This window comes from Artemia sp. Qi Xiang Cuo, chromosome 9, assembly GCF_049724085.1.
Source record: "Artemia sp. Qi Xiang Cuo chromosome 9, ASM4972408v1, whole genome shotgun sequence".
In the NCBI taxonomy this organism is placed as follows: Eukaryota; Metazoa; Arthropoda; class Branchiopoda; order Anostraca; family Artemiidae; genus Artemia; species Artemia sp. Qi Xiang Cuo.
Window position 1 is genome coordinate 63,544,435 of NC_142802.1, and position 24,185 is coordinate 63,568,619.

The 24,185-nt window shown below is 35.7% G+C and overlaps 1 protein-coding gene across 1 annotated transcript in view; it reads left to right on the forward strand.

The window, feature by feature from the left end:
- Positions 1–24,185, forward strand: part of LOC148948919 (uncharacterized) — a 65,354-nt gene that overhangs the window by 17,404 nt on the left and 23,765 nt on the right. The window contains exon 3 of the mRNA XM_089095055.1: positions 17,777–17,910. Coding sequence (XP_088951181.1) covers positions 17,777–17,910 — 134 coding nt within the window. The remainder of the gene's footprint in view (positions 1–17,776; positions 17,911–24,185) is intronic.

The following is a 24,185-nucleotide window of genomic DNA, read 5'->3' on the forward strand; positions in this document are numbered from 1 at the left end:
CCAATTGATTTTCTTTCGAGTTCATGAAATCAGGATTGATAGCACGAAATTGATTATTATCGTAATTAATGAAATTATCGTAATTGTATCGAAATTGATTAATTTCAGTCATATTGTTTTAAACACCATTAAGTCACAAGATTTATTTATAAGATTAAATGTCGCATCTCCAAAATGGCAAAATTATAATCTAAGCAATAGTAAATTATAGAAACACTATTCTTAATCGCTTTAAGAAAAAGCAAGATATATCTTTTTAGAATAGTTTCTCGATATGTGCTATCCGACCTACAAAAGGGTAATTTGCTTGTTTCTTTGGTGGAACATATCAGAAATCCTTAGGGCAAGTATATGGTCTTTTAGGTCTCCCCTAAGTGATTAGGGCCTTAACATGAACCTAAGAGGTTTGTTTCATAAGGTATGGGCTTTGATTAAATCGACTCATGCAGGACTAATTTGAAGGGGTGTTTTTGCAACGAGCTTGATATACACACATATGCCGGTGAGTTTCTTACCGAGGAATTTACAGGTAACTTTGGTAAGTTGTCACTCAGGCTACTCAGGTAAGTCTCTGATGATATTCTAATCAAGGATTTAAACACCCCCCCCCCCATTATGAAAGTATTAAATAATATTTTTTACTAATATGCTTTTAATTGAATTCTGTTCAATTGAGTTACGGGTAGATCAAACATTAGGCTAATTTAAACTCCAAATAATATTACTTTGTATCACAGGCAGCGCAATCGCGCTGCCTAAGTAAAGAACGATGTTGGCACAATGTATTATTATTATTATTATTTTTTTTGTTCTAAACCAGGACACTTCGCATCGAAGGAGTTGTCTTAGAAACCTCGAAAAGGGCTCATTCGATTGGAAATTGGAGTGGCTAGTGCCCTTTTTAATAGTCGAAAGGGATTGGAATGCAACAAACTCCCCTTCCACGCCCACTATATCCCCAAACACATCCAATCAAATTTTGTGGTAGTCATTTTGTTCCGCGTAGTTGATTTCCAGATAGAAATTATGTTTTTGAAGAGGACACTCCCCCACAGCCCTCAGGGTAAGGTTTGTAAGTTATGCCCTGGGGGCATATAAGGTTTTACAGAAGGTGTTGTAGAAACTTCAAAAAAGGCTCATTCGATTGGAAATTCAAAGGACTAGTGCCCTTTTTAATAGTCAAAAGTGATTGGAGGGCAACTAACCCTTCTCTCACACCCACCTGGCCCCCAAAGACATCCAATCAAAATTTTGAGATAGCTATTTTGTTCAACGTAGTTGAACGTTCTGAAAATTAGGCCTTTGAGGATGACAACCCCCCCCCCACAACCTTCAGGGCACGGGTTATAAGTTATGCCCTGAAGGCATATTAGGTTTTCATAGAAAGCGTTGTCGTAGAAACTTCAAAAGGGGCTCGTTCGATTGGAAATTGAAATGGCTAGTATCCTTTTTAATAATCGAAAGTGATTGGAAGGCAACAAACACCCCTTCCACGCGCACTATTTATCCAAACAAATCCAATCAAAATTTTAAGATAGCCATTTTGTTCAACGTAGTTGAAAGTTTTGGAAATTAGGTCTTTACGGATGACACCTCCCCCCCCCCCCATCCCTCAGGGCCTGGGTGGTAAGTTATGCCTTGGGGGTATATAAGATTTTTATAGAAAGTGTTATCGTAGAAATTTCAAAAAGGGCTCATTCGAATGGCAATTAAAACGACTAGTGTCCTTTTTAATATTCAAAAGTGACTGGAGGATAAATAACCCCCCTCTCACTTTCACCATATCGCCAAATATACGTAATAAACATTTTGATGGGACCATTTTTTTTCAACGGGGTTATAACCTCCATATGTAGCGTCTTTGAGTATGACAACCCCCAACACAGTCCCCATAGTGCGGGTTGTTAACTATGTATTGGGGGCACATAAAGTTTTTATTGAAGGTGTTGTCTCAAAACTTCAAAAAGAGCTCATTCGATTGAAAGGCCTAGTGCCCTTTTTAATAGTTGAAAGTAATTGGTGGGCAACAAACCCCCCTCTCACGCCCACCATTTCCCCAAACACATGCAATCAAAATTTTGAGATATTTATTTATTTAACGTAGTTAAAAGTCTGGAAATTAGGTCTTTTAGGATGACAACCCCCTTAGAGCCCTCAGGGCAAGGGTTTAAGTTCTACCCTCGGGGCATATAAGGTTTCCATATTGTCGTAAATACTTCAAAAAGGGCTCATTTGATTGGAACTTGAAAGGGCTAGTGCCCTTTTTAATATTCGAAAGTGATTGGATAGCAATTAACCCTCCTCTCACGCCCACCATTTCCCTAAACACATTCAATTAAAATTTTGAGATAGCCATTTTGCTTAACGTAGTTGAAATTCCTGGAAATTATGATTTTGAGGGTGACAAACCTCCAAAACCCCTTAGGGCAAGGTTTGTAAGTTATGCCCTGGGGGCATATAAGGTTCTTGTAGAAAGCTTTTTCATAGAGACTTCAAAAAAGGCTCATTCGATTGGAAGTTGAAAGGGCTAGTGCCCTTTTTAATAGTCAAAAGTGATTGGAGGGCGACTAACCCCCCTCTCACACCCACCATTTCCCCAAACACATCTATTTTGTTCCACGTAGTTGAAAATTCTGGAAATTAGGTCTTTGAGGATGATAACCCCCCCCCCCATGGCCCTCAGGGTAAGGGTTGTAATTTATATCCTGGGGGCATATAAGGTTTTTTATAGAAATGGTTGAAATCATATAACAAGGCTTTTGGGGTTTAAACAAACCCCAGAGATCAGGAACAAGGGTTGTAAGTTATGTCCAGGGGGTATTAAAGGTTTTTTTGGAAGGGATGGTTGTTTAACTTCAGAAAAGGCTCAGTCTTTCTCCCTGAAAAAAGACTATGTCAATATAAAACGAACAGAAATTAACCAAAAAAACTATTTTGCACAAAATAAGTATTTAAAAAAAAGTAAAAAACTCCATTAAACCAAAAATGAACAAAAATAGAATCAAATAATCTACCAAGCATACAAAATCCACAAATCAGTATCAACAAATAAATGAAACCCAAAACAAACAGAAAATAAAATTAGTCAAACTCAAAACGAGCAGAAATTAATCTGAGTAGGGTTCTAAACCCTATTTATTTTAAAAACCAGAATATATTTTGTACTTTACTGAAAAAAATTCTTTTAAATGTTTTCACTTTTATAACTTTAAGAAATAAAAAATGAATTAAGATTTAAGGAATAAATGTCACCAAATGTATAAACTGACAATGCACATTTTTTTCAGTAAATTTATTCGAATTTTTTTAATTAAGTTCAAATTATATTCTGGCTTTTAGAAAGCAAAGGGTTTAGAACCCTACTCAGATTAATTTCTGCTCGTTTTGAGTTTGACTTATTTTATTTTCTGTTTGTTTTGGGTTTCATTTATTTATTGATACTGATTTGTGGTAGTTTTATACTTGTTAGATTATTTGATTATATTTTTGTTCATTTTTGGTTTAATGGAGTTCTTTAATTTTTTTGAAAAACTTATTTTGTGAAAAAAGTTTTTTGATTAATCTATCAAAAGAAACGAAAATTAACCTTGTCGGATGAGTTACTAAATAGTAAAAAAGGTTTGATAGGATGAATTACATACTTAAGTACAGTACTCGCGTCTTGGAAAAATAATTTGATCCAATCCCGTAGTCAGAATTTGTTTTCAAAACTCAGGAAGAAAGGAAAAACGAGTAATCGACATATCACTACTACTGGTAAATATTATTCTGAAATATTTTTTTTTAGAAATGAATTAGCATTAATAAGGACATTTATATAATTCAAAAACTTAAACTTTTCAATTCTGGAGATTTTGCCGTTGAATCTGACCTGAAACTTTTGTTAGTACCGGGAAAGTTATCTCGTTATAATCTAATATGGAATAGTAACGAATCCGAGGGGAAGGTAGAAGCTGTAGCTGTCTAGAATCCAGATTATATATATTTATACTTTCCCGATTATATATCGATTATATATATATATAGATAGATTATATATATATATATATATATATATATATATATATATATATATATATATATATATATATATATATATATATATATATATATATATATATATATATATATATATATATATATATATATATATATATATATATATATATATATATATATATATATATATATATATATATAGCCCAAATTATATAAGCCTATTTCTCATTTGTTCTGCCATCTACCACTCACTCTTGTTTTTGTGGTTCTTGCTGTCAGAGTTTTATCAATTTAATGGTAAATGGATTGAAACAAGAGAAATGCATTGGCAAAATGCATAGGAAATATATTTGTACATTATGGGAGGGTATAGATATATGAGCAGTCCACCACATAAGGATATATTTTGCAGCAGGAGAACCTTTATCTTCACTTCTTTCCTTGTTTTTCCAGTTTTTCCAAGAAATTCTTGAAATTCTTATATATATATATAAGAATATAAACATATTCGAAATATGTAAAATTGTTAGATGAAAGGGGCATATAGCCCCTATGTATATGGCCCTATCTACGTTTTAATAGGCACCTGCACATGGAAAAGGGTGTCTCGGGGTATGAGTCGCTCAATTTCGATAATTATGTGTTTTCCTTTAACTCCAATACTTTGCGCGTGTTGTCTTGATGAAAAGAAGTAAAAAAAAAATGTCTATGTTTAAAAAAAGGCTTATGCTAAATTGAATATCACCAAGAAGCTACAATTGAGACTTCATTCTTATTTATCTGCATCTGCTGCAGCGGTGATACCATAGATATTATTTTTAAAGAACGAATTTGAATGTTCAAAGAAAATCAACATTAGCTTCTTAATAACATCCAATCACCTTTGATCCTGGTTTATTGTGATTTTCTTTCGTCTGACCTTAAAATGCCGCAATCACTGCGCAAGACTTACTATTTTCAAATGGACTAGTTAAGATCTAGCACGGTATATTAAATATTTCCAAGTTTGGACTTGCAAACCCTGGTGGGTAAAGGCTAATATTTGGAGCTTTTGGTTGTTTTTTTGACAAGTTGAACATAATTTTGAACAGGGTGAGGAATATTCATAATTATCGGTAAAACTAATGTTTATATCCATATTCCCAAACAATATTCTTCATTTGTACCCTCGTCACTTTTTTTGGTTCTTCATTTTAAGCATTTAATGAGTTTGACAACTGACATGCTCAAGTACTCTCTCGGGAAAACATGGTAAAAATGAAGAGAACTTGAACTTCAGCGACGTAGCAGCAGCTTTAATAAGATGAAAGATACCAACGCTACAAGTAGTATAACAGTACCCAATTGGCATAAAAAAATGAAGCAGCAACAGAACAAGAGTAGCAAACCTGAAGAAAAAAACCACAGTTTATAGAATTATCCAGTAAGTTTATCGCAGATCATTTCTGGTCTTCATTCTCGGTGCGAACAAAAAGCTCCTCCCACTTATTCATGGATTAGCAGGTTAGTCTCTATGCGTCAATCAATAAGAAATGGTTCGAAATTGTATCATTCATAATTGTGAAAGCAGAAACAAACTTGGTGAGCCAGCCAAGTGGTTTGCAAGTGTCCCATCTCACAGGTATGACTTAATTTATATGCAAATAATGACTTAATCTATTATTTACAAACAGTGGACTGAACTGATTGGCCTATGTAGGATTTTATAAAAAAGGGGGCGGGAGGTTGATGAAATTTGTGAAAATAAGAATTTTTTTCGCCTAATAACTGGTGAAACAGGTGTGATGGTTTCAGGGGCGGATCCAGGATTTTCTAGGGGGGGTGGCAAAATAGGTTGATCCCATAAACTTACGTTAGGAGCAAGTTTAATTAAAGCAAACTTGCGTTAATTAGGTAAATTACGCTACTTTAGACTACTATAGGGGGGAACCCATTGCCCCCCCCCCCTCTGGATCCGCCACTGGATATTTTATCATTTTTTTTTCACGTCGTGATGTTTATTTTCTACGATATTTATTTTCTAGATAAGACTACTTTCGTTTTCAATCAATGTTTTCGTATGAAATGGGCAGACCTTTCCTGAACTTTAAACAATAAACACCTCTGTTTGAAAATTTACGCTAGAAAAGCTCCTATTATAGAATATTCTTCCAGTTTGTATATATACAGTATATATATATATATATATATATATATATATAATATATATATATATATATATATATATATATATATATATATATATATATATATATATATATATATATATATATATATATATATATATATATATATATATATATCGGCGCGTACAAACAGCTCCTCTCCTTTAGAGCGGTCCAATTACCCTGGAACACGTATTTTGGCGGAAACTTTCTCAAAATGCCTTTAAAACCAAATCGAGACTTCGAAACCTACTTGTAATTCCTATAAGCATCTGAACTAATTTTATATATATATATATATATATATATATATATATATATATATATATATATATATATATATATATATATATATATATATATATATATATATATATATATATATATATATATTATATCGGCACGTACAAACAGCTCCTCTCATTTGATCTGCCATCAGCGGTACAATTACCGTGGAACACGTATTTTGGCAGAAACTTTCTCAAAATGCCTTTGAAACCAACTTGAGACTTCGAAACCTATTTTTAATTCCTAAAAACATCTAATAATAACATTGCACTACTAATTACCAATTTTCATGTATGTATTGGAATAAATTAATTTAAAATTAGTTTCTTCAAAATTAGTGTTCCAACATTGAAGCCAAGTTTCGCGTTCAAGAGAAATCTGACTTGTCTACCCGTGAAAAGATATAATGCCGCTTATGTTTTACATTCTTCGGAGCACTTGCACCTCGGTCCGGGTTTCTATAATGGGTGAGATAGGGAATGATCATACCGCTAATTCTATGAACTGTGAAAAAAAATGACAGTAATACAGCCGAATTAAGAGTCACTTTTTTTTTTCTTTCGTCGTATTTTTTTTTTCTCTCTCTCTCTGGGAGAAGGACTAGAGTTCCTAGTTGAAATTAAATAATGCGCTGATGGCAGAGCCGTTCCTAGTATTGGTGGTGCCCAAAGAAAAATTTATTACAGCACCCCCCTCCCGACGCAAATATAAGGAAAAAAAAACTGAATCACAGTGAAAAATTTGACCAAAGTGGGGAACCCCCCGGCCGTGGCGTCCCCTAGTCAAGGCCTCTGGGGTAGCTTGCCCTGCCCCCCCCCTGAACAGTTCTGCCTGCAGGTATAGATGTCAACCCACTTAGGCCTTCTCATTGTTCGTGTTTGATAATTAGCTTAGGTGGTCTATCCTCAGAAACAGTCTACATATGTACACACACACACATATATATATATATATATATATATATATATATATATATATATATATATATATATATATATATATATATATATATATATATATATATATGTATATATACTATAATAGGATTATAAGATGTATAAGATTCATCAACTTTATTGTTACCAATCAAAAGTTACGAGTTTGAGAAAATTTGCCTGGTTTTCAAAAAAGGGAGGAAACACCCCCTAAAACTCAAGGAATCTCAATAACGTCACACCATCAGATTTAGCGTATCAAAAACCCTACTGTAGGAGTTTCAATCTTCAATATAAATTTTGCATTTCTTGCCAGAAGAAATATCATGGATGCGTGTTGATTTATTTATTATTGCCTTCGAGGGGTTTTTGTATCGAAATACTGGTTCTAGAACATCGGGAGAGGAATTAGCCCAATTCCCACGCCCTTTTTCCCGCAAAGTCGTCTGATCAAAATTTTGAGATAGTCATTTCGCTCAGCATAATTGAAAGATCCAATAATTATGAATTTAGGGGTAAAATAAACCCCCACCACTCATGGAGAGAGGCTTGTTAGTTATCAAATTCGCCCATTATTTACGTATAGTATTTGTTATTGGGAAGTATACAGACACATTGTTTTTGGGGGGGGGATTTTGTGCTGAGGGTGGGTTTCCATGGAGAGAATTTTCCGTGGGAAGGAAAATTTCCTGGGGGTTAACTTTTCAGGGAAAATTTTACACTAGGGGGATTTGACAGAATTCCTATGCGAAATTCTTTTATTTGTCTTACTTTATCTTTGCCAACTCAATTTTGCATGGGGAGATGTCCCGGGGAGTGTCCGGGGACTATTTTCAGTGTGTTTGGATTTCTGGGAAAAAATTTTTACAATAGGAGGGATTTCCGGAGTGATTGGGAAAGCGATTAGAAATTTAACTCTTTTTCAAATGAAAGTATGCTAAAAGAGAATTTTTCAGGCTGAGTTGTTCGCAAGAAATATTACTGGGGGTTCAGAGAGAATGGAATTGTTTGGAGGGAGTTTTACAAGGAGGGGGTGCATTTCAAGTGGGAAGAAATTTCCACAGAATAAGTTTCCCGTGAGAGGAGGGAATTTTTCGTGGAGGATGAGCCAGATTAACAGGCATTATTTGAAAAAGATCAGAAATTAAACAAAAGAAAAATCAGTTTTTTCAACTGAAAGTAAGGAGCAACATTAAAATGCAAAACTAACAGAAATTATTCCGTATATGAAGGAGTTGCCCCTCTCCTCAATACCTCGCTCTTTGCGCTAAAGTTTGACTGTTTATCCTATTTTTTTTTTTAAACGGCTCCTGAAACGCAAGGGTCTTTTCATTAGAATAGGAACTTTTTAAAAAAATTCCTTCATATACGGAATAATTTCTGTTCGTTTTGAGTTTTAATGTTCCTCCGTACTCTCAGGTGAAGAAACTTGTTTTTTTTTGTTTTTTTTTTTTAATTCGTTAGATGGAGCTGAATTTCAGATATCGAATGGCAGCAAAACTGTCATCTTATGTTGAACATAAAAAACAGTGGATTGCAGAAAAATAACTCATGAAAAACTTGAACAGGGAACATAAAATTGGATATAGCTGGGTATGGGTATGAGGTCCGGGAATATGGCGGAATTTCTAGAAGATAGCGAGAATAAACTTTCACTTTCGAGTTCACCGCAACGATGTAGCTATCGCAAAGCTGGAATCTTTACGCATGGTTGAAACTGTAACAGGAAGTTTTTAATTTGAGAAAAGATTCATTAGATTTGGTTAATTAAAACAAAGAAGAAGTATTTTTCAAATGAACTTAAAAATTGCCATTGAGACTTGCGACGGACAGAAATTATCCCGCTTATGAGGGGCCCTGATCCCCCTTAACCACTTTTTCTTTACTCTAAATTTTGATAGTACTATCTTGAAAGCATTTATTGCAAGCCGTAAATACACAAATATTTACCGATTGCTTCTTAAGATTTTTGAACTAAAAATTTTATTGTTTAAAGAAAATACAATTTAGTAAGCTTATTCCTTTGGCAAAGTTGGAGTCAATTTTCCCAAATCAAGTGAAAATGACAGTGAAAAAGGAAAAATGAGGCATATAGTACCATAAGGACAAAGAAATGTTTGCAGAAACTAAATTTCAGCTGGTGGGGGGGGGGGAATGAGGTCATGAAGGGACAGTTGCCCCCTTCCCCTGTCCCATATCAATTTACGCCCCTGTCGGGGGATGATGGCAGGTACGGGGTGCTAGATCTGCTGATGCCTACTATTCATCTTCCTACTTATTATACACTTTGTTATCAGATGGCCCGGTCGGTATTGGTCTATTACAGTCCTTTCTTCCCAATCTAGTTCTAGATCATTACCTTGTTTTGTCATATATTTGTGTACACGGGTACATGTGTGTACAAACTTGAAAACAAGGAAACATGATTATTGTTGCCAATGATGAGAGGGATTACGAACGTAAGGCACTGGGGCCGTGAGGAAGGGCTGGTATTTATTGTAACAGAAGGCAAAGTAACTTTTTTTTGTACCTAACCAGCTTCTGCTGCTGAAACTAATCTTCTGTTTAAAGGCAGATGATTCGTAACACCCCCCCCCCCTTTAAGTCTGTTTCCACTGTGTTCTACCAAGAGCTCGCTTGCCCTACGTGACATTACCATGCTCACATCAAACTATTCTACCCCTCACGATTGCAGAAACTGCTAGCTTTTGGCTGGATATTCTCATCAAGTGGTCGTTGAACACCGCTCAGTTTGATCCTGCTAACGTCTCTCAAACAGTTTCGGTCGAAAACATTTAGTAAGCGTCCTTCTTAAATTTCAAAGAAAAGGCTACACCGACCACCACCAGGAAGGGGCCATGAGGAAGGGACCAACCCAGAAAAACAGAAGACAATAAAGAAACTTCATTTTGAGACCTATATCCCAGAGTATTTACCCTTCTTTGTCCTCGGGTATATATACAACCAAGTGCAAGGCCGTACCCAGGATTTTTTCCCGAGGTGGTTTTACTCAAAGATTTTTTTTCGAGAGGGGGTTTTACACAAAAAAAAAACCTAAAAAAACTCATATGAAATTTGTTTATATCCATTTTTGTTACGTTTTTACGAGTCAAAAAAACATTTCGGGAGGGGTTCAAACCCCCCTACCCCTCCCCCTCTGGGTACGGCCCTGACCAAGGTATCTCTTTTGATTTTAAGGAAGATATTTGTGCCTAGGCACACATTTAAATTACTTCAATTTATTAGTATTCCACCGATCCATTGGAAAACTGCCCCTTTCCCCTCGGGAAAAATCTTCTGCTGGCTTCCATACTTCAGATCCATGCAATAGAATGGTGCGTATACACGCTTTATATATCCTGAGCTGCCTTGCAATTTTGTCGAATTAACTTTTAGCTAATAATTTAATCAGATTTATTTATCAGATTTAGTATTTAGGTAATTAAGAATTAGATTTTTTTTTTGTTTAAATATTAAGTATGTTAGCCAATTATAAATAATATATATATTATTTATTAAGTATAACTGATATAATTTGAAGTATAACTAAGCATAACATGTTAATTATTAAATATATGTATTAAGTATATGTATATGTATTGCATTCCTCTGAACACTTTTCCTCACAGTATTCTGAAGCACAATCTATTTCCTCGATTGAAACCTTTGTTGCACTCCGTCGAAACCTCTTTAACTATATTAATATTCAGCTTTAGTTATCATAAAAATGTGTTTCCCCTTAAACCTTATTCTGAAGCACAACGTGCAACCTCGATTGAAACCTCTTGCTACGCTTCATTTCAAATAAAACTTATATATAAAAAAAAAAAAATCAAATTCAATGCAATAATATAACAAGACTTAATATAACTAGTGTTGCCAACGCTTTGAGCTAAATTGTGCAAGTCTTCCGACTAAAATTGTGCCGCTAGAGAATGATGTGTACTATCTGAACAGCAGGTTAAAAATTTGCCGTGACAAGAAGAAAATTTTGATAAACTGAAACTTGAACAAAATAGCCGAGTAAGAAAAGAGCAAGTAAAAGCAAATGTACTTGGAAATTTGTATTGCATTAAACAATTTCCAAATGTACCGCTTTGTCTCATGACCTCTAAATTGTACCAATAACGGTACAATTCTACCGCGTTGGCAACGCTGAACAATATTGTAAGTTTAATTGGCTTTTAATGGCGTTGGCTAGATGGCGTTAGTAATTTTTCTCTATTACATCGGGCCAGTTTCCTCTGTTGTAAGTTTTTGTTACACTTTGGTCCACGCAATATGCGGAAGGTTATACACGGTCTATAGTTATACACGGTCATAGTTTCAACGTACCTTTGTTTAATGAAACAATTTTAGCTAATTCATTCTTAAGTAATAAATCATAAAGGTGTGTTTTCCCCCAAACATATCATTTTGAAGCACAACCTGCGGCACTATCCCATTATGCAGGCCTCTCTAAAAAGTCAAGTTTGGTTAATGCTAATGAAATAAAATAGGATGAATATATAATAGTTTATAAACAAATTCGGCCTATATATTTGCACATTAGAGGTGGGGGGGGGGGTAAAGCATTGCATAAATTAAAAATGTAAACTAACCTAGGTACCTTTCCCCCCCAAAACCCCAAAAAACCACAGTTTAATATCGTACACGCAATGAAAACCTTGCTAACATTGCCTGCTCTATAACAGTTAAGACGTCAAAAATGGGTTTTATCATTGCCTAGTCTATAGTGATTAACCCGAGAGGCCCACGTAATGGGATAGTACCCAACCTACTCCCTTCATTGAATCCTCTGATTACGCTCCATTTCGAACTTCATTTATAAAAAAATAACTCAAATCCAATATAATAATAAAAAGACTTGGCAAAATATTGAAGGCCAGTTAAAGTAACTTGATTATCAAGTTCAACTCGTGACAAATTTTGTTTGCCGAGTGTGCATTAAAACAATTTTCCCGACGGCAAAATTCGCACCTTGTTTTAGAAGTAATTACTGTGCTGTGTTTTGACTGTAGGCTGTCAAGTGAAAGTAAAATAATTAATTAATTCTACATAGCGATTCTCAATTAGAGTGATGTTCATATATGTTGAAATAAGCAAGCCTCTTTTAGGCATGCGATATTGCATTTTGTTTTTTCAAACCCAATTCTTTCTTTAGTGAGTCACAGCGTTATTTGAGTTCCCAAAATTATCCAAAGGAGAATTTATATAGCCTCCCCCCCCCTATCGGGATGAATAATTTATCCTTTTAAATAATTTTTTTCAACTTTTTATGGCACAGATATTTAAAATCCAACACATTTTGCACAAACACATACAGTCCAGCCATTGGCACAGCTAGGAAATTTTCTGTATTTTTAAGGAGGGGGATTAACCCCTACTTTCTCAGCCATAGATCCTTGCAGGGAGGGAATTGGATTAATAAATTTTGAGGATTTTTTTTAGGCAGCATTAGCTGATTTTTTGCTGGACAGTGGGGGTTAAGAATATATCCTTAGGCTACGCATTTGTAGTATTTCTTCCGGACCGACCCAAAATTGAAGGGAATATATCATGTCTATCCTCCATGTTCGTCGGTCTTTGAGCCGTGCATCACTTAACGAATCATTTCTGTCACATATTTATAGACTTATGCGAAAGAAAAAAAAGTGCTAGTTTATGACAAAGGCGATTTATTAGCTGGATATTTCAACGATAAAATTTAAACTTCTGTGTCTGGTTCCTTTTTCAGCAGAAACATGGCCACTGATTCGCTTATTCTATATAGATCAGACTCATGACCGGACAATTATAAATATACGATTTTATACCATTTTTTCTTTTTTTAAAAATTGTGGACAGGGTCCGAATTCGCAATTATATCTGTATTATACAACAACCATTTTGAAAAGGCTTGGATCTTTGCTGTTGGTCTACCAGGGACGTACGCAGGGGGGGGCCTCTGGGCCCGGCCCCCCCCCCGAAATCTCAAGATTTTTTTTTCATTTTCCCATAATTTTCTGATTTTTCTCACAGAATAATGGGTTTGAAGGATTTGCGCCCCCCCCCGAAACAAATTGACCCCCCCAGAAACAAATTCCTGCGTACGTGCCTGTGGTTTACCTATGGCTGTTTTAGGTAGTGATCCTGTAAAAGTATTTCTCCGAAGTAATTTTTTGCGACTTTGTAAAATTTTATCTGTCAAATTCTATAAATGCAGGGTTGTAAAACTTGAGGTCAAATTTTTCTTCGTAATTATATCAATTTGTCATAATACGACCAAATGCATATTTTATCTAACAAATACAATCAAAATATAGAGTTAGTCTAAAATCTACATGGCATTAAGTAAAAATGAACAAAAATAAGTTCAAAATTCTGATGTTATTAAAATTTGACATATTTTTAAGTTGTAACATCTAGTAACCTACACCATCAGATATCTTATCGATTGTGACGTCGAAGGGTTTACACGGAATTATCCTGGCTAAAGGTATTCAGATGAATGCATTTTTGGAATAAAATTATTTCTTGGATCGCGCAGAGGCTATTTTCGCCACGTCCGTAAGACAAATAGCTGAGAAAAATTGAAAAAGAACCTGTTCATTGATCAACATTATATTTTTTTTATTGCTATATTTCTCATTTTTGACTTCCAGCCTTAATTTTTGTAGAATATAATAATAATCTTAGGATTATTCCCTGTTTTTAAGTAAAATCTAACAAACAAGAGTACAAGTATCAATAAGGTCAACTTCAATGGATGAATATAACAATAAAAAAACAACAAAAATATTAGGTATCCTTTAACTTTGTAAAGTTCATAGTTAAAGTGCTTTGTCTAACACGTTGCAATCAATATCTTCTAGGAAACATGAACCTTGAAATTCCTTCTAGGTCCTCCCCTTTAACTGTGTAAAGCTCATAGTTAATCAAGAGGTTTGGCTAACAAGTTGCAATCGATTTCTTCTAGGAAACATGAACCTTGAAATTCCTTCTAGGTCCTCCCCTTTAACTGTGTAAAGCTCATAGTTAATCAAGAGGTTTTGATAACAAGTTGCAATCGATTTCTTCTAGGAAACATGAACCTTGAAATTCCTTCTAGGTCCTCCCCTTTAACTGTGTAAAGCTCATAGTTAATCAAGAGGTTTGGCTAACAAGTTGCAATCGATTTCTTCTAGGAAACATGAACCTTGAAATTCCTTCTGGGTCCTCCCCTTTAACTGTGTAAAGCTCATAGTTAATCAAGAGGTTTGGCTAACAAGTTGCAATCAATTTCTTCTAGGAACCATGAACCTTGAAGTTCCTTCTAGGTCCTCCCCTTTAACTGTGTAAAGCTCATAGTTAATCTAGAGGTTTGGCTAACAAGTTGCATTCAATTTCTTCTAGGAACCATGAACCTTGAAGTTCCTTCTAGGTCCTCCCCTTTAACTGTGTAAAGCTCATAGTTAATCAAGAGGTTTGGCTAACAAGTTGCAGTCAATTTCTTTTAGGAACCATGAACCTTGAAGTTCCTTCTAGGTCCTCCCCTTTAACTGTGTAAAGCTCATAGTTAATCAAGAGGTTTGGCTAACAAGTTGCAGTCAATTTCTTCTAGTAACCATGAACCTTGAAGTTCCTTCTAGGTCCTCCCCTTTAACTGTGTAAAGCTCATAGTTAATCAAGAGGTTTGGCTAACAAGTTGCAGTCAATTTCTTTTCGGAACCATGAACCTTGAAATTCCTTCTAGGTCATCCTCTTTAACTGTATAAAGCTCATAGTTATTCAAGAGGTTTGGCTAACAAGTTGCAGTCGATTTCTTCTAGGAACCATGAACCTTGAATTTCCTTCTAGGTCCTCCCCTTTAACTGTGTAAAGCTCATAGTTAATCAAGAGGTTTGGCTAACAAGTTGCAGTCAATTTCTTCTAGGAACCATGAACCTTGAAATTCCTTCTAGGTCATTCCCTTTAACTGTGTAAAGCTCATAGTTAATCAAGAGGTTTGGCTAACAAGTTGCTTTCAATTTCTTCTAGGAACCATGAACCTTGAAATTCCTTCTAGGTCCTTCCCTTTAACTGTGTAAAGCTCATAGTTAATCAAGAGGTTTGGCTAACAAGTTGTAATCAATTTCTTCTAAGAACCATGAACCTTGAAATTCCTTCTAGGTCCTTCCCTTTAACTGTGTAAAGTCCATAGTTAATCAAGAGGTTTGGCTAACAAGTTGCTGTCAATTTCTTCTAGGAACCATGAACCTTGAAATTCCTTCTAGGTACTTCCCTTTAACTGTGTAAAGCTCATAGTTAATCAAGAGGTTTGGCTAACAAGTTGTAATCAATTTCTTCTAAGAACCATGAACCTTGAAATTCCTTCTAGGTCCTCCCCTTTAACTGTGTAAAGCTCATAGTTAATCAAGAGGTTTGGCTAACAAGTTGTAGTCAATTTCTTCTAAGAAACATGAACCTTGAAATTCCTTCTAGGTCCTCCCCTTTAACTGTGTAAAGCTCATAGTTAATCAAGAGGTTTGGCTAACAAGTTGCAATCGATTTCTTCTAGGAACCATGAACCTTGAAGTTCCTTCTAGGTCCTCCCCTTTAACTGTGTAAAGCTCATAGTTAATCAAGAGGTTTGGCTAACAAGTTGCAGTCAATTTCTTCTAGGAACCATGAACCTTGAAGTTCCTTCTAGGTCATCCCCTTTAACTGTGTAAAGCTCATAGTTAATCAAGAGGTTTGGCTAACAGGTTGCAGTCAATTTCTTCTAGGAACCATGAACCTTGAAGTTCCTTCTCGGTCCTCCCCTTTAACTGTGTAAAGCTCATAGTTAATCAAGAGGTTTGGCTAACAAGTTGCAGTCAATTTCTTCTAGGAACCATGAACCTTGAAATTCCTTCTAGGTCATCCCCTTTAACTGTGTAAAGCTCATAGTTAATCAAGAGGTTTGGCTAACAAGTTGCAATCGATTTCTTCTAGGAAACATGAACCTTGAAGTTCCTTCTGGGTCCTCCCCTTTAACTGTGTAAAGCTCATAGTTAATCAAGAGGTTTGGCTAACAAGTTGCAATCGATTTCTTCTAGGAACCATGAACCTTGAAGTTCCTTCTAGGTCCTTCCCTTTAACTGTGTAAAGCTCATAGTTAATCAAGAGGTTTGGCTAACAAGTTGCAGTCAATTTCTTCTAGGAACCATGAACCTTGAAATTCCTTCTAGGTCCTTCCCTTTAACTGTGTAAAGCTCATAGTTAATCAAGAGGTTTGGCTAACAAGTTGCAGTCAATTTCTTCTAGGAACCATGAACCTTGAAATTCCTTCTAGGTCCTCCTCTTTAACTGTATAAAGCTCATAGTTAATCAAGAGGTTTGGCTAACAAGTTGCAGTCAATTTCTTCTAGGAAACATGAACCTTGAAATTCCTTCTAGGTCCTTCCCTTTAACTGTGTAAAGCCCATAGTTAATCAAGAGGTTTGGCTAACAAGTTGTAATCAATTTCTTCTAAGAACCATGAACCTTGAAATTCCTTCTAGGTCCTTCCCTTTAACTGTGTAAAGCTCATAGTTAATCAAGAGGTTTGGCTAACAAGTTGCAGTCAATTTCTTCTAGGAACCATGAACCTTGAAGTTCCTTCTAGGTCCTTCCCTTTAACTGTGTAAAGCTCATAGTTAATCAAGAGGTTTGGCTAACAAGTTGTAATCAATTTCTTCTAAGAACCATGAACCTTGAAATTCCTTCTAGGTCCTTCCCTTTAACTGTGTAAAGCTCATAGTTAATCAAGAGGCTTGGCTAACAAGTTGCAATCAATTTCTTCTGGGAACCATGAACCTTGAAAAGTCCTTCTAGGTTCTCCCCTAGATGATGTTTTGGCAATGTCTAATCAATCTTGACCTAAAAATTAAACTATTGCTCTTGATTGTAATTGAGTAAAAGTGGTGTAAATGACCTTAGTTACATGACCTTAGAACGAAGCTTTCATAATTCATTCATATACATACTCATGTCGTTCTTCTCTTTTTTTGCAGTTCTTACAGAAACTGAAAGAACTGCAAAAACTGAAAGAGCTGTAACCGAGGTGAAAATTATTTCACCTCAGTTACAGTAAACAAAGCTTTCATAATTCATTCATATACATACTCATGTCGTTCTTCTCTTTTTTTGCAGTTCTTACAGAAACTGAAAGAACTGCAAAAACTGAAAGAACTGTAACCGAGGTGAAAATTATTTCACCTCAGTTACAGTAAACAAAGCTTTTATAATTCATTCATATACATACTATTGTAGTTCTGCTTTTTTTCTGCAGTTCTTTCAAAAACTAAAAGAACTGCAAAAACTAAAAGAACTAACTGATTTGAAAATTCTTTTACCTCAGATAAATTAAACGAATATTTTATAATTCATTCATATACATACTCATGTAGTTCTTCTCTTTTTTTGCAGTTATTTCAGAAAATTCATCTGCTGCTGGTATTGAATCTGAGAATGACACTTCATTATTTCCAAGTTGGGCTATCGCTGTAATTGTCATTGGACTGCTATCTCTTTTGTTGGTTGTCAGTTTTGGTGTAACAATGGTGAGTCACATATATAAAAAATACATTAGTTTAAAACATAATTCGGGGGGGGGGGGGTACTAGGCATGATGTAGTCTTCTGAATACTCGAATCTAGTCTTCAATTTATAAATAAACTGTTTCATGTTTTCAACCCTTCAACTAGCCTAAAAAAATCATTTGATGCTCATAGGGACTATGTAAGTTTAGTATTATAGTCAAGGTAGGGGGGGATAAAACTTCAAAATATGTTTCTTCATGCTTTCATAAGTTTACTGATTTGGTTACTAAGCTTTTTAAGAAGAGACATGAAAATGATGACAGCCAATGAAAAAATCGTACCAGAAACCAGCCAAACCTCCCAACAAGAAACTTAATCGATCATATTTATCCCGTCAAAGATTACAATTTCTCCAAGAGTGATTATCATATGGCAAGGTTAAAAAAAACAGCTCAGTTAATATAGTAATTAAGATTATGATATAAACTGGTATCCCTCCCTCTGTTTAAGCGCAAAATAATTATATACCAGAAGTCTGCCATCAATTTAATATAGGTTAACTTCTATTTAGCTCATTTAATCTCATGGGAATTCAGACAAGTGACCATGTAAACGATCAATATAATTAACTCTGTGTCCTAGAATAGCCATTATTTTGATTACTTGCGGTATACTTTAAATTTGATACAGTCGGAAGTTTTTTTCTCTTCAAGGTCTTAGCAAAAGGTTTAAGTAATCTAATAAGAATATTTTCTACTCTTTCTACAAAGCTTCCTCCAACTTATTGTCGCAGGCTCAGGGACAACAATAAGATGGTATCTTTAAAAACCATCTTTAATGGTATCTCATTAGATATCAGATACCATCTGATATGGTATCTTTAAAAATATTTGTACCTGTACCTGCCACCATAGTTTTCTACAGATTTTTTTTATCAATAAAAGCACCTGTATCGGGGAGGATTCTCCCCCCCAAGGTTGGTCAGAAGAACCCGTGTCTGGTAAAGATTATTCCACAACTATGAACTATTGTATGGCTGTACTCTCGAACCCCTCCCCTCAATTCCTGAGGGACATAAATCTGTGTACCCAAGTGATCAAAGCCGCTGAATTCGCATTCAAGGCCAGTTCTAATCCACTCCAAAGACCAGGGGAAACTTGTAAGTCAGAACATTCCCTGAAACACAAATACCGTCCACCATTTCTTAATTTGGTTCCTGTTTTTTCACTCATCATAAATATTCTGCTTTTATAACTACAGTTAAGATGTTTTCTTTGATTTTTAAGCTTATTTGAGCACCATTGTGTACCGCTGTGCTCAAAAGATAAAAAAATTCTTTATTCTAGTAATAAAGAATCCAGGGTTGATCAAAAATAGAGGCAAATTAGGGACAAATTTTTCCAGGCAAGGACCCTCCTCCCTCTGTTTTCCGTTATTACTAGATTTAGAATTGCGAAAAATACAAAAATAAAGTCTCTTGGCCTGGTCAAGCCAAAAGACCTTAAAATATTAAACACGCCAAGTAATACTATTGCAACCGATTTCCATACGTCTTTTCACTGTAAGCCTTCTAACACCTCGTACATGGAGCTTAAAAGAAAGATGAATCATAGAATACCCATCCAGCCAATACCCAATACCCATCCACCCAATAGCATATATACTAATGAAAGATCTAAAGCCAAACTGGCCAGCCATGACAAAAACAAAGAGAGAGAATAATCTCACGATGAAGAAAACAAAGGGGCCAGTAAAAGGAGAAGACAAACTAGAATGACGCGGATATTTCACCTCCTGTATAAAACAAGGCACCTTCAACGCTAGAAACAAAGATAAAATCTAAAATAAAGTTAAATATACAGGCAAAACATAATTAATTTCATATTCATTTTCTTTTATCCAGTCGCTTCACTGTTCTTATTGAAGCAACTCCATTTAACTTCTGTGTTGCTGAGCCACAGTAGCAACAATTGTAAATATAGATATTGGTTTTTTATTTCTTGTTCTTAGATTTAATTTAATTTTAGGCTATTTTAGATTTTATCCATTTTTTTCCTCGCGTTGAAGACGCCTTGGTTTATACAAGTGAAATATCCGCGTCATTCTAGTTTGTCTTTTCCTTCTACTTGCCGTAGTTTCGTTTGTTTTCTTCATCTTGATATTTCCTCTCTCTTTGTTTTTAACATATATACTTGTCTCTGGAAGCCGAAATCATTTCGATTTTCTATATGTAAGTTTACCCACACTTGGAATCTGGTAATATAAGATCTTTGGTCGAGCTTAAAAAAAAGGAAATGGGAAAAGTTTCTTGGAGCTCTCTCCTCCTCTCTAAGGAAAAAAAAAGTCCAACCAAAAACCAAAGGTGGCTCAAATCAAAAGTCTACGGTCGTCAGACTTAAATCATTTTGTAAGCGATTAAGCCTCCAAAGTTGATCTAATTCAGGGATTAATTTGGGACAAACGTTGCCCCTAGAAATAAAATATTTTCAATAAACTAATGACAAAAACCTTAATTTCCTAAGGAAATTTACTAAAAGAAATAATTGACCCTTCAATTAATTTGACAATCCCGTCAAAGATTACAATTTCTCCAAGAGTGATTATCATATGGCAAGGTTAAAAAAAAAACAGCTCAGTTAATATAGCAATTAAGATTATGATATAAACTGGTATCCCTCCCTCTGTTTAAGCACGCTAAAATATAGAGCACGCTTTTGGCACTTTGAGCCGTGCAGCTGGCAACGCATTTTCGAGTGCGTTGCCACTCAACGAAACTCAACTTTTCGTTGGCCACTTATCGGCCGTAGTGTTCCGATTTTCTACGTGAAATAACCCTATTTGAAACTCATTTTTTGGGGTGCCTAGTAACTCCAATTTTGTTTTACCAAACTGTGCAGTTAAAATTTTTAAAACATGTACAAGTCCTAAATTAAAAAGTTCGTGGTAACGAACTGTAAGTAAGGAGCGACCCGGCTCAATAGTAACCGAAACTGTAAAAAACGGAATTTTGATACCATTAGATACATGAAAAAAATCAGATTTTTATGCTGATTTCAAATATATAAGTTTCATCAAGTTTAGTCCTATCCATCAAAAGTTATGCGCCTGAGAAAATTTGCCTTATTGTCAAAAAAGGGGGAAACACCCCCTAAAAGTCATGGAACTTTAATGAAAATCACACCATCGGATTCAGTGTATCAGAGAACCCCACTATAGAAGTTTCAAGCTTCTATCTCCAAAAAATGAAATTTTGTAATTTTTTTGCCAGAAGAAAGATCACAGATATGTGTTTATTTGTTTGTTTTTGTTTAACACTGGGGTGGTCGTATCGACCCAGTGGTCCTAGAATATCGCGGGAGGGCTCATTCGAACAGAAATTAAAAGTTCTAGTGCCCTTTTTAAGTGACCAAAAAAATTGAGGGCAACTAGGCCCCCTCTCACGCTCATTTTCCTCCAAAGTCACCTGATCAAAATTTTGATACAGCCATTTTGTTAAGCATGGTCGAAAAATACAATAACTATGTCTTTGAAGATGACTTAGTCCCCCAGAGTCCCCAGGGGAAGGTCTGTAAGTTATGAACTTTGCCCAACGTTTACATATAGTATTGGTTACTGGGAAGTATACAGAAGTTTTCACGGGAGATTTTTCTGGTAGTTGGGGGTGGAGAGGGTCGGGTGTTAGGTAAGAGGATCTTTCTATGGAGGAAGTTTTTATGGGGAAGGGGACATTGCTATGAAGGGGGCGCCAGATTTACCAACATTATTTAAAAAAAACAATCAGAAATTACATAATAAAAAGAACAATTTTTTGGACTGAAAGTAAGGAGCAACATCAAAATTTAAAACGAACAGAAATTAATACGTATGTTATTGACCTCTACTCATTACCTCGGTCTATACGCTAAATTTTTTTTTGTACTTTCATCAGAGCTATTTATTCTAATTAACGGCCTTTTGTGATTAAGGGGTCATTCTTAAAAAATTAAACAAAATTTAAACTTAGCGTAAAGAGCGAGGTATTGAATAGGGAACGAACCCCTTAATATACGTAATAAAAAAATATGTTTATAGAACTTCGTTACGTAAGTTAATTCGTAAGTTACGTCTGACAAAATTTCGAGAAAGCCATTTGGCAAAAAAAAGTAAAATTAATATGCAAATTTCGTTTTAATTATTCACGTATGGTAAGCCAAAATAAAAGCCGCATTAACTCATAAACGTTCAGAAACTAAATTAAAAAGAAAACTTTATTGAAAGTAAGGAGTAACATTAAAACTAAAAACGAACAGAAACTATTCCGTATATGAAAGGGGCTTCCCCTCCTCAACCCCTCGCTCTTTACGCTAAATTTTGACTCTGTCTTACAACTTTTTTTTAAGCAATAAAAAACTTTAGCGTAAAGAGCTAGGGATTGAGGAGGGGGCAGCCCCTTTCATATACGGAATATTTTCTGTTCTTTTTAAGTTTTAATGTCTCTCCTTACTTTCAGTTAAAAAAAAAACTTGCTTTTTTATTTAATTCTCTTATAAGATTATACGGACTTCTTATGCAATTCAATATTATATAAACTATATAATAATGTATATTATCATTTTATATAATATATTATACATAATTGTGTATATAAGATCATACATACACACACACACATATATATATATATATATATATATATATATATATATATATATATATATATATATATATATATATATATATATATATATATATATATATATATATATATATATACTTGACTTATGTCTCCTGCCGGGCGCTGCTCGGCGTAGAGAGTGACGTCTGCCTCCTCCATTCACTTCGGTCCATGGCAAGCGTTTGCACATCGCTCAACCTGATATTTGCCATCGCCAGGAACTCGGACAGGCTGTCAGACCATTGTTTCTTTGGTCGGCCGCGAGGTCGCTTCCAACCGGCTTTGACAGGGTCGAAGTCATGGATCGTTTTCGCAGGTATGTGTGGAGGCATTCGAAGTAGGTGTCCGAACCATCGTAGTGTTCGCTCGGCTGCTTGGGTCAAAAACCGAGACTGCTTGGTGAGCTGCAGCAGCTTCTCATTGCTGACAAAGTCGAACCATCGTAGACCTTCGATCCTCCTTAGGCTCTTCGACTGAAAGACATCAATTGCCTTGAGGGTTGCGGCTGAAGCTTGCCACGTCTCAGCTCCATAGAGCATCACAGAGCCGACGAGGGCGTTGAAAATCCGCAGCTTCGTTGTGTGACTGATGTTTGGTTTTCGCCAGAGGTGACGGTTCAGTCGGCCCATGGCAGAAGACGCTTTGGATATTCTCGCTTGTAGTTCAGAAAGAAGTGAGCCATCTGAAGAAATTATGGAGCCCAGGTAGGTGAACCTTTGGACAACTTCGATGCTAGTGGTGCTATCCAGGCTAACTGAAGGATTGGCAGCAGGAGAGGATGGGTCAATGGCCATAATTTTCGTTTTAGTCCAGTTTATCTGCAGTCCTACTTTTGCAGCCTCTTCTCGTAGGATTCGAAGCGCTTCCAGCAACTGCTCCATGGAGTCCACCAGAATGGCCAAGTCATCGGCAAAATCAGCATCTGTAATGACACGATCTCCAAACTTGAGTCCAAAGCTGAGATGTGAAATAGTCCTTGTCATAACGTAGTCTATGATGACATTGAAGAGCTCTGGGGCTACTGCACATCCTTGGCACACTCCTGTCGTGATTTGAAAGAACGGGCTGCGCCGGCCGTTCAATTGAACACAGCTCTCCGTCCCATGGTGTAGAGCTTTGAAGAGTCTGCAGTATTTCTCAGGGAGGCCTGTCGATTCTAGAATCCGCCAAAGAGCTTCTCGGTCCACTGAGTCGAACGCAGCACGGAAGTCAACGAAGTAAAAAAAAGCTTTTTGTCGGAAATCCGTGGTTTTTTCTATGATTTGTCGGATCGTAAAAATCTGCTCGATGGTTGAACGGTCCGACATGAAACCAGCTTGCTCCGGTTACTGGACTTTACAAATGATATTTCGACATTGATCTAGCAGGACCATTGAGAAAATTTTTCCTAGGACAGACAGTAGGGTTAGTTCACGGTAGTTCGATCCGTCGCTTCTAGAACCTTTTCTCTTCCCTAAAGGGATAATGACACCCTTCCGCCAATCTTGGGGAATTATATCGGGTTGCCAGATTGTAGAGAACAGGGTGTGGAGAAACAGGAGCATAACAGGACCTGCATATATTAGCAGCTGCGCACTCAGGCCACAGGCAACGGCAGCTTTATTGTTCTTGAGCCTTTTTACTGCGTTTTCAATTTCTAATG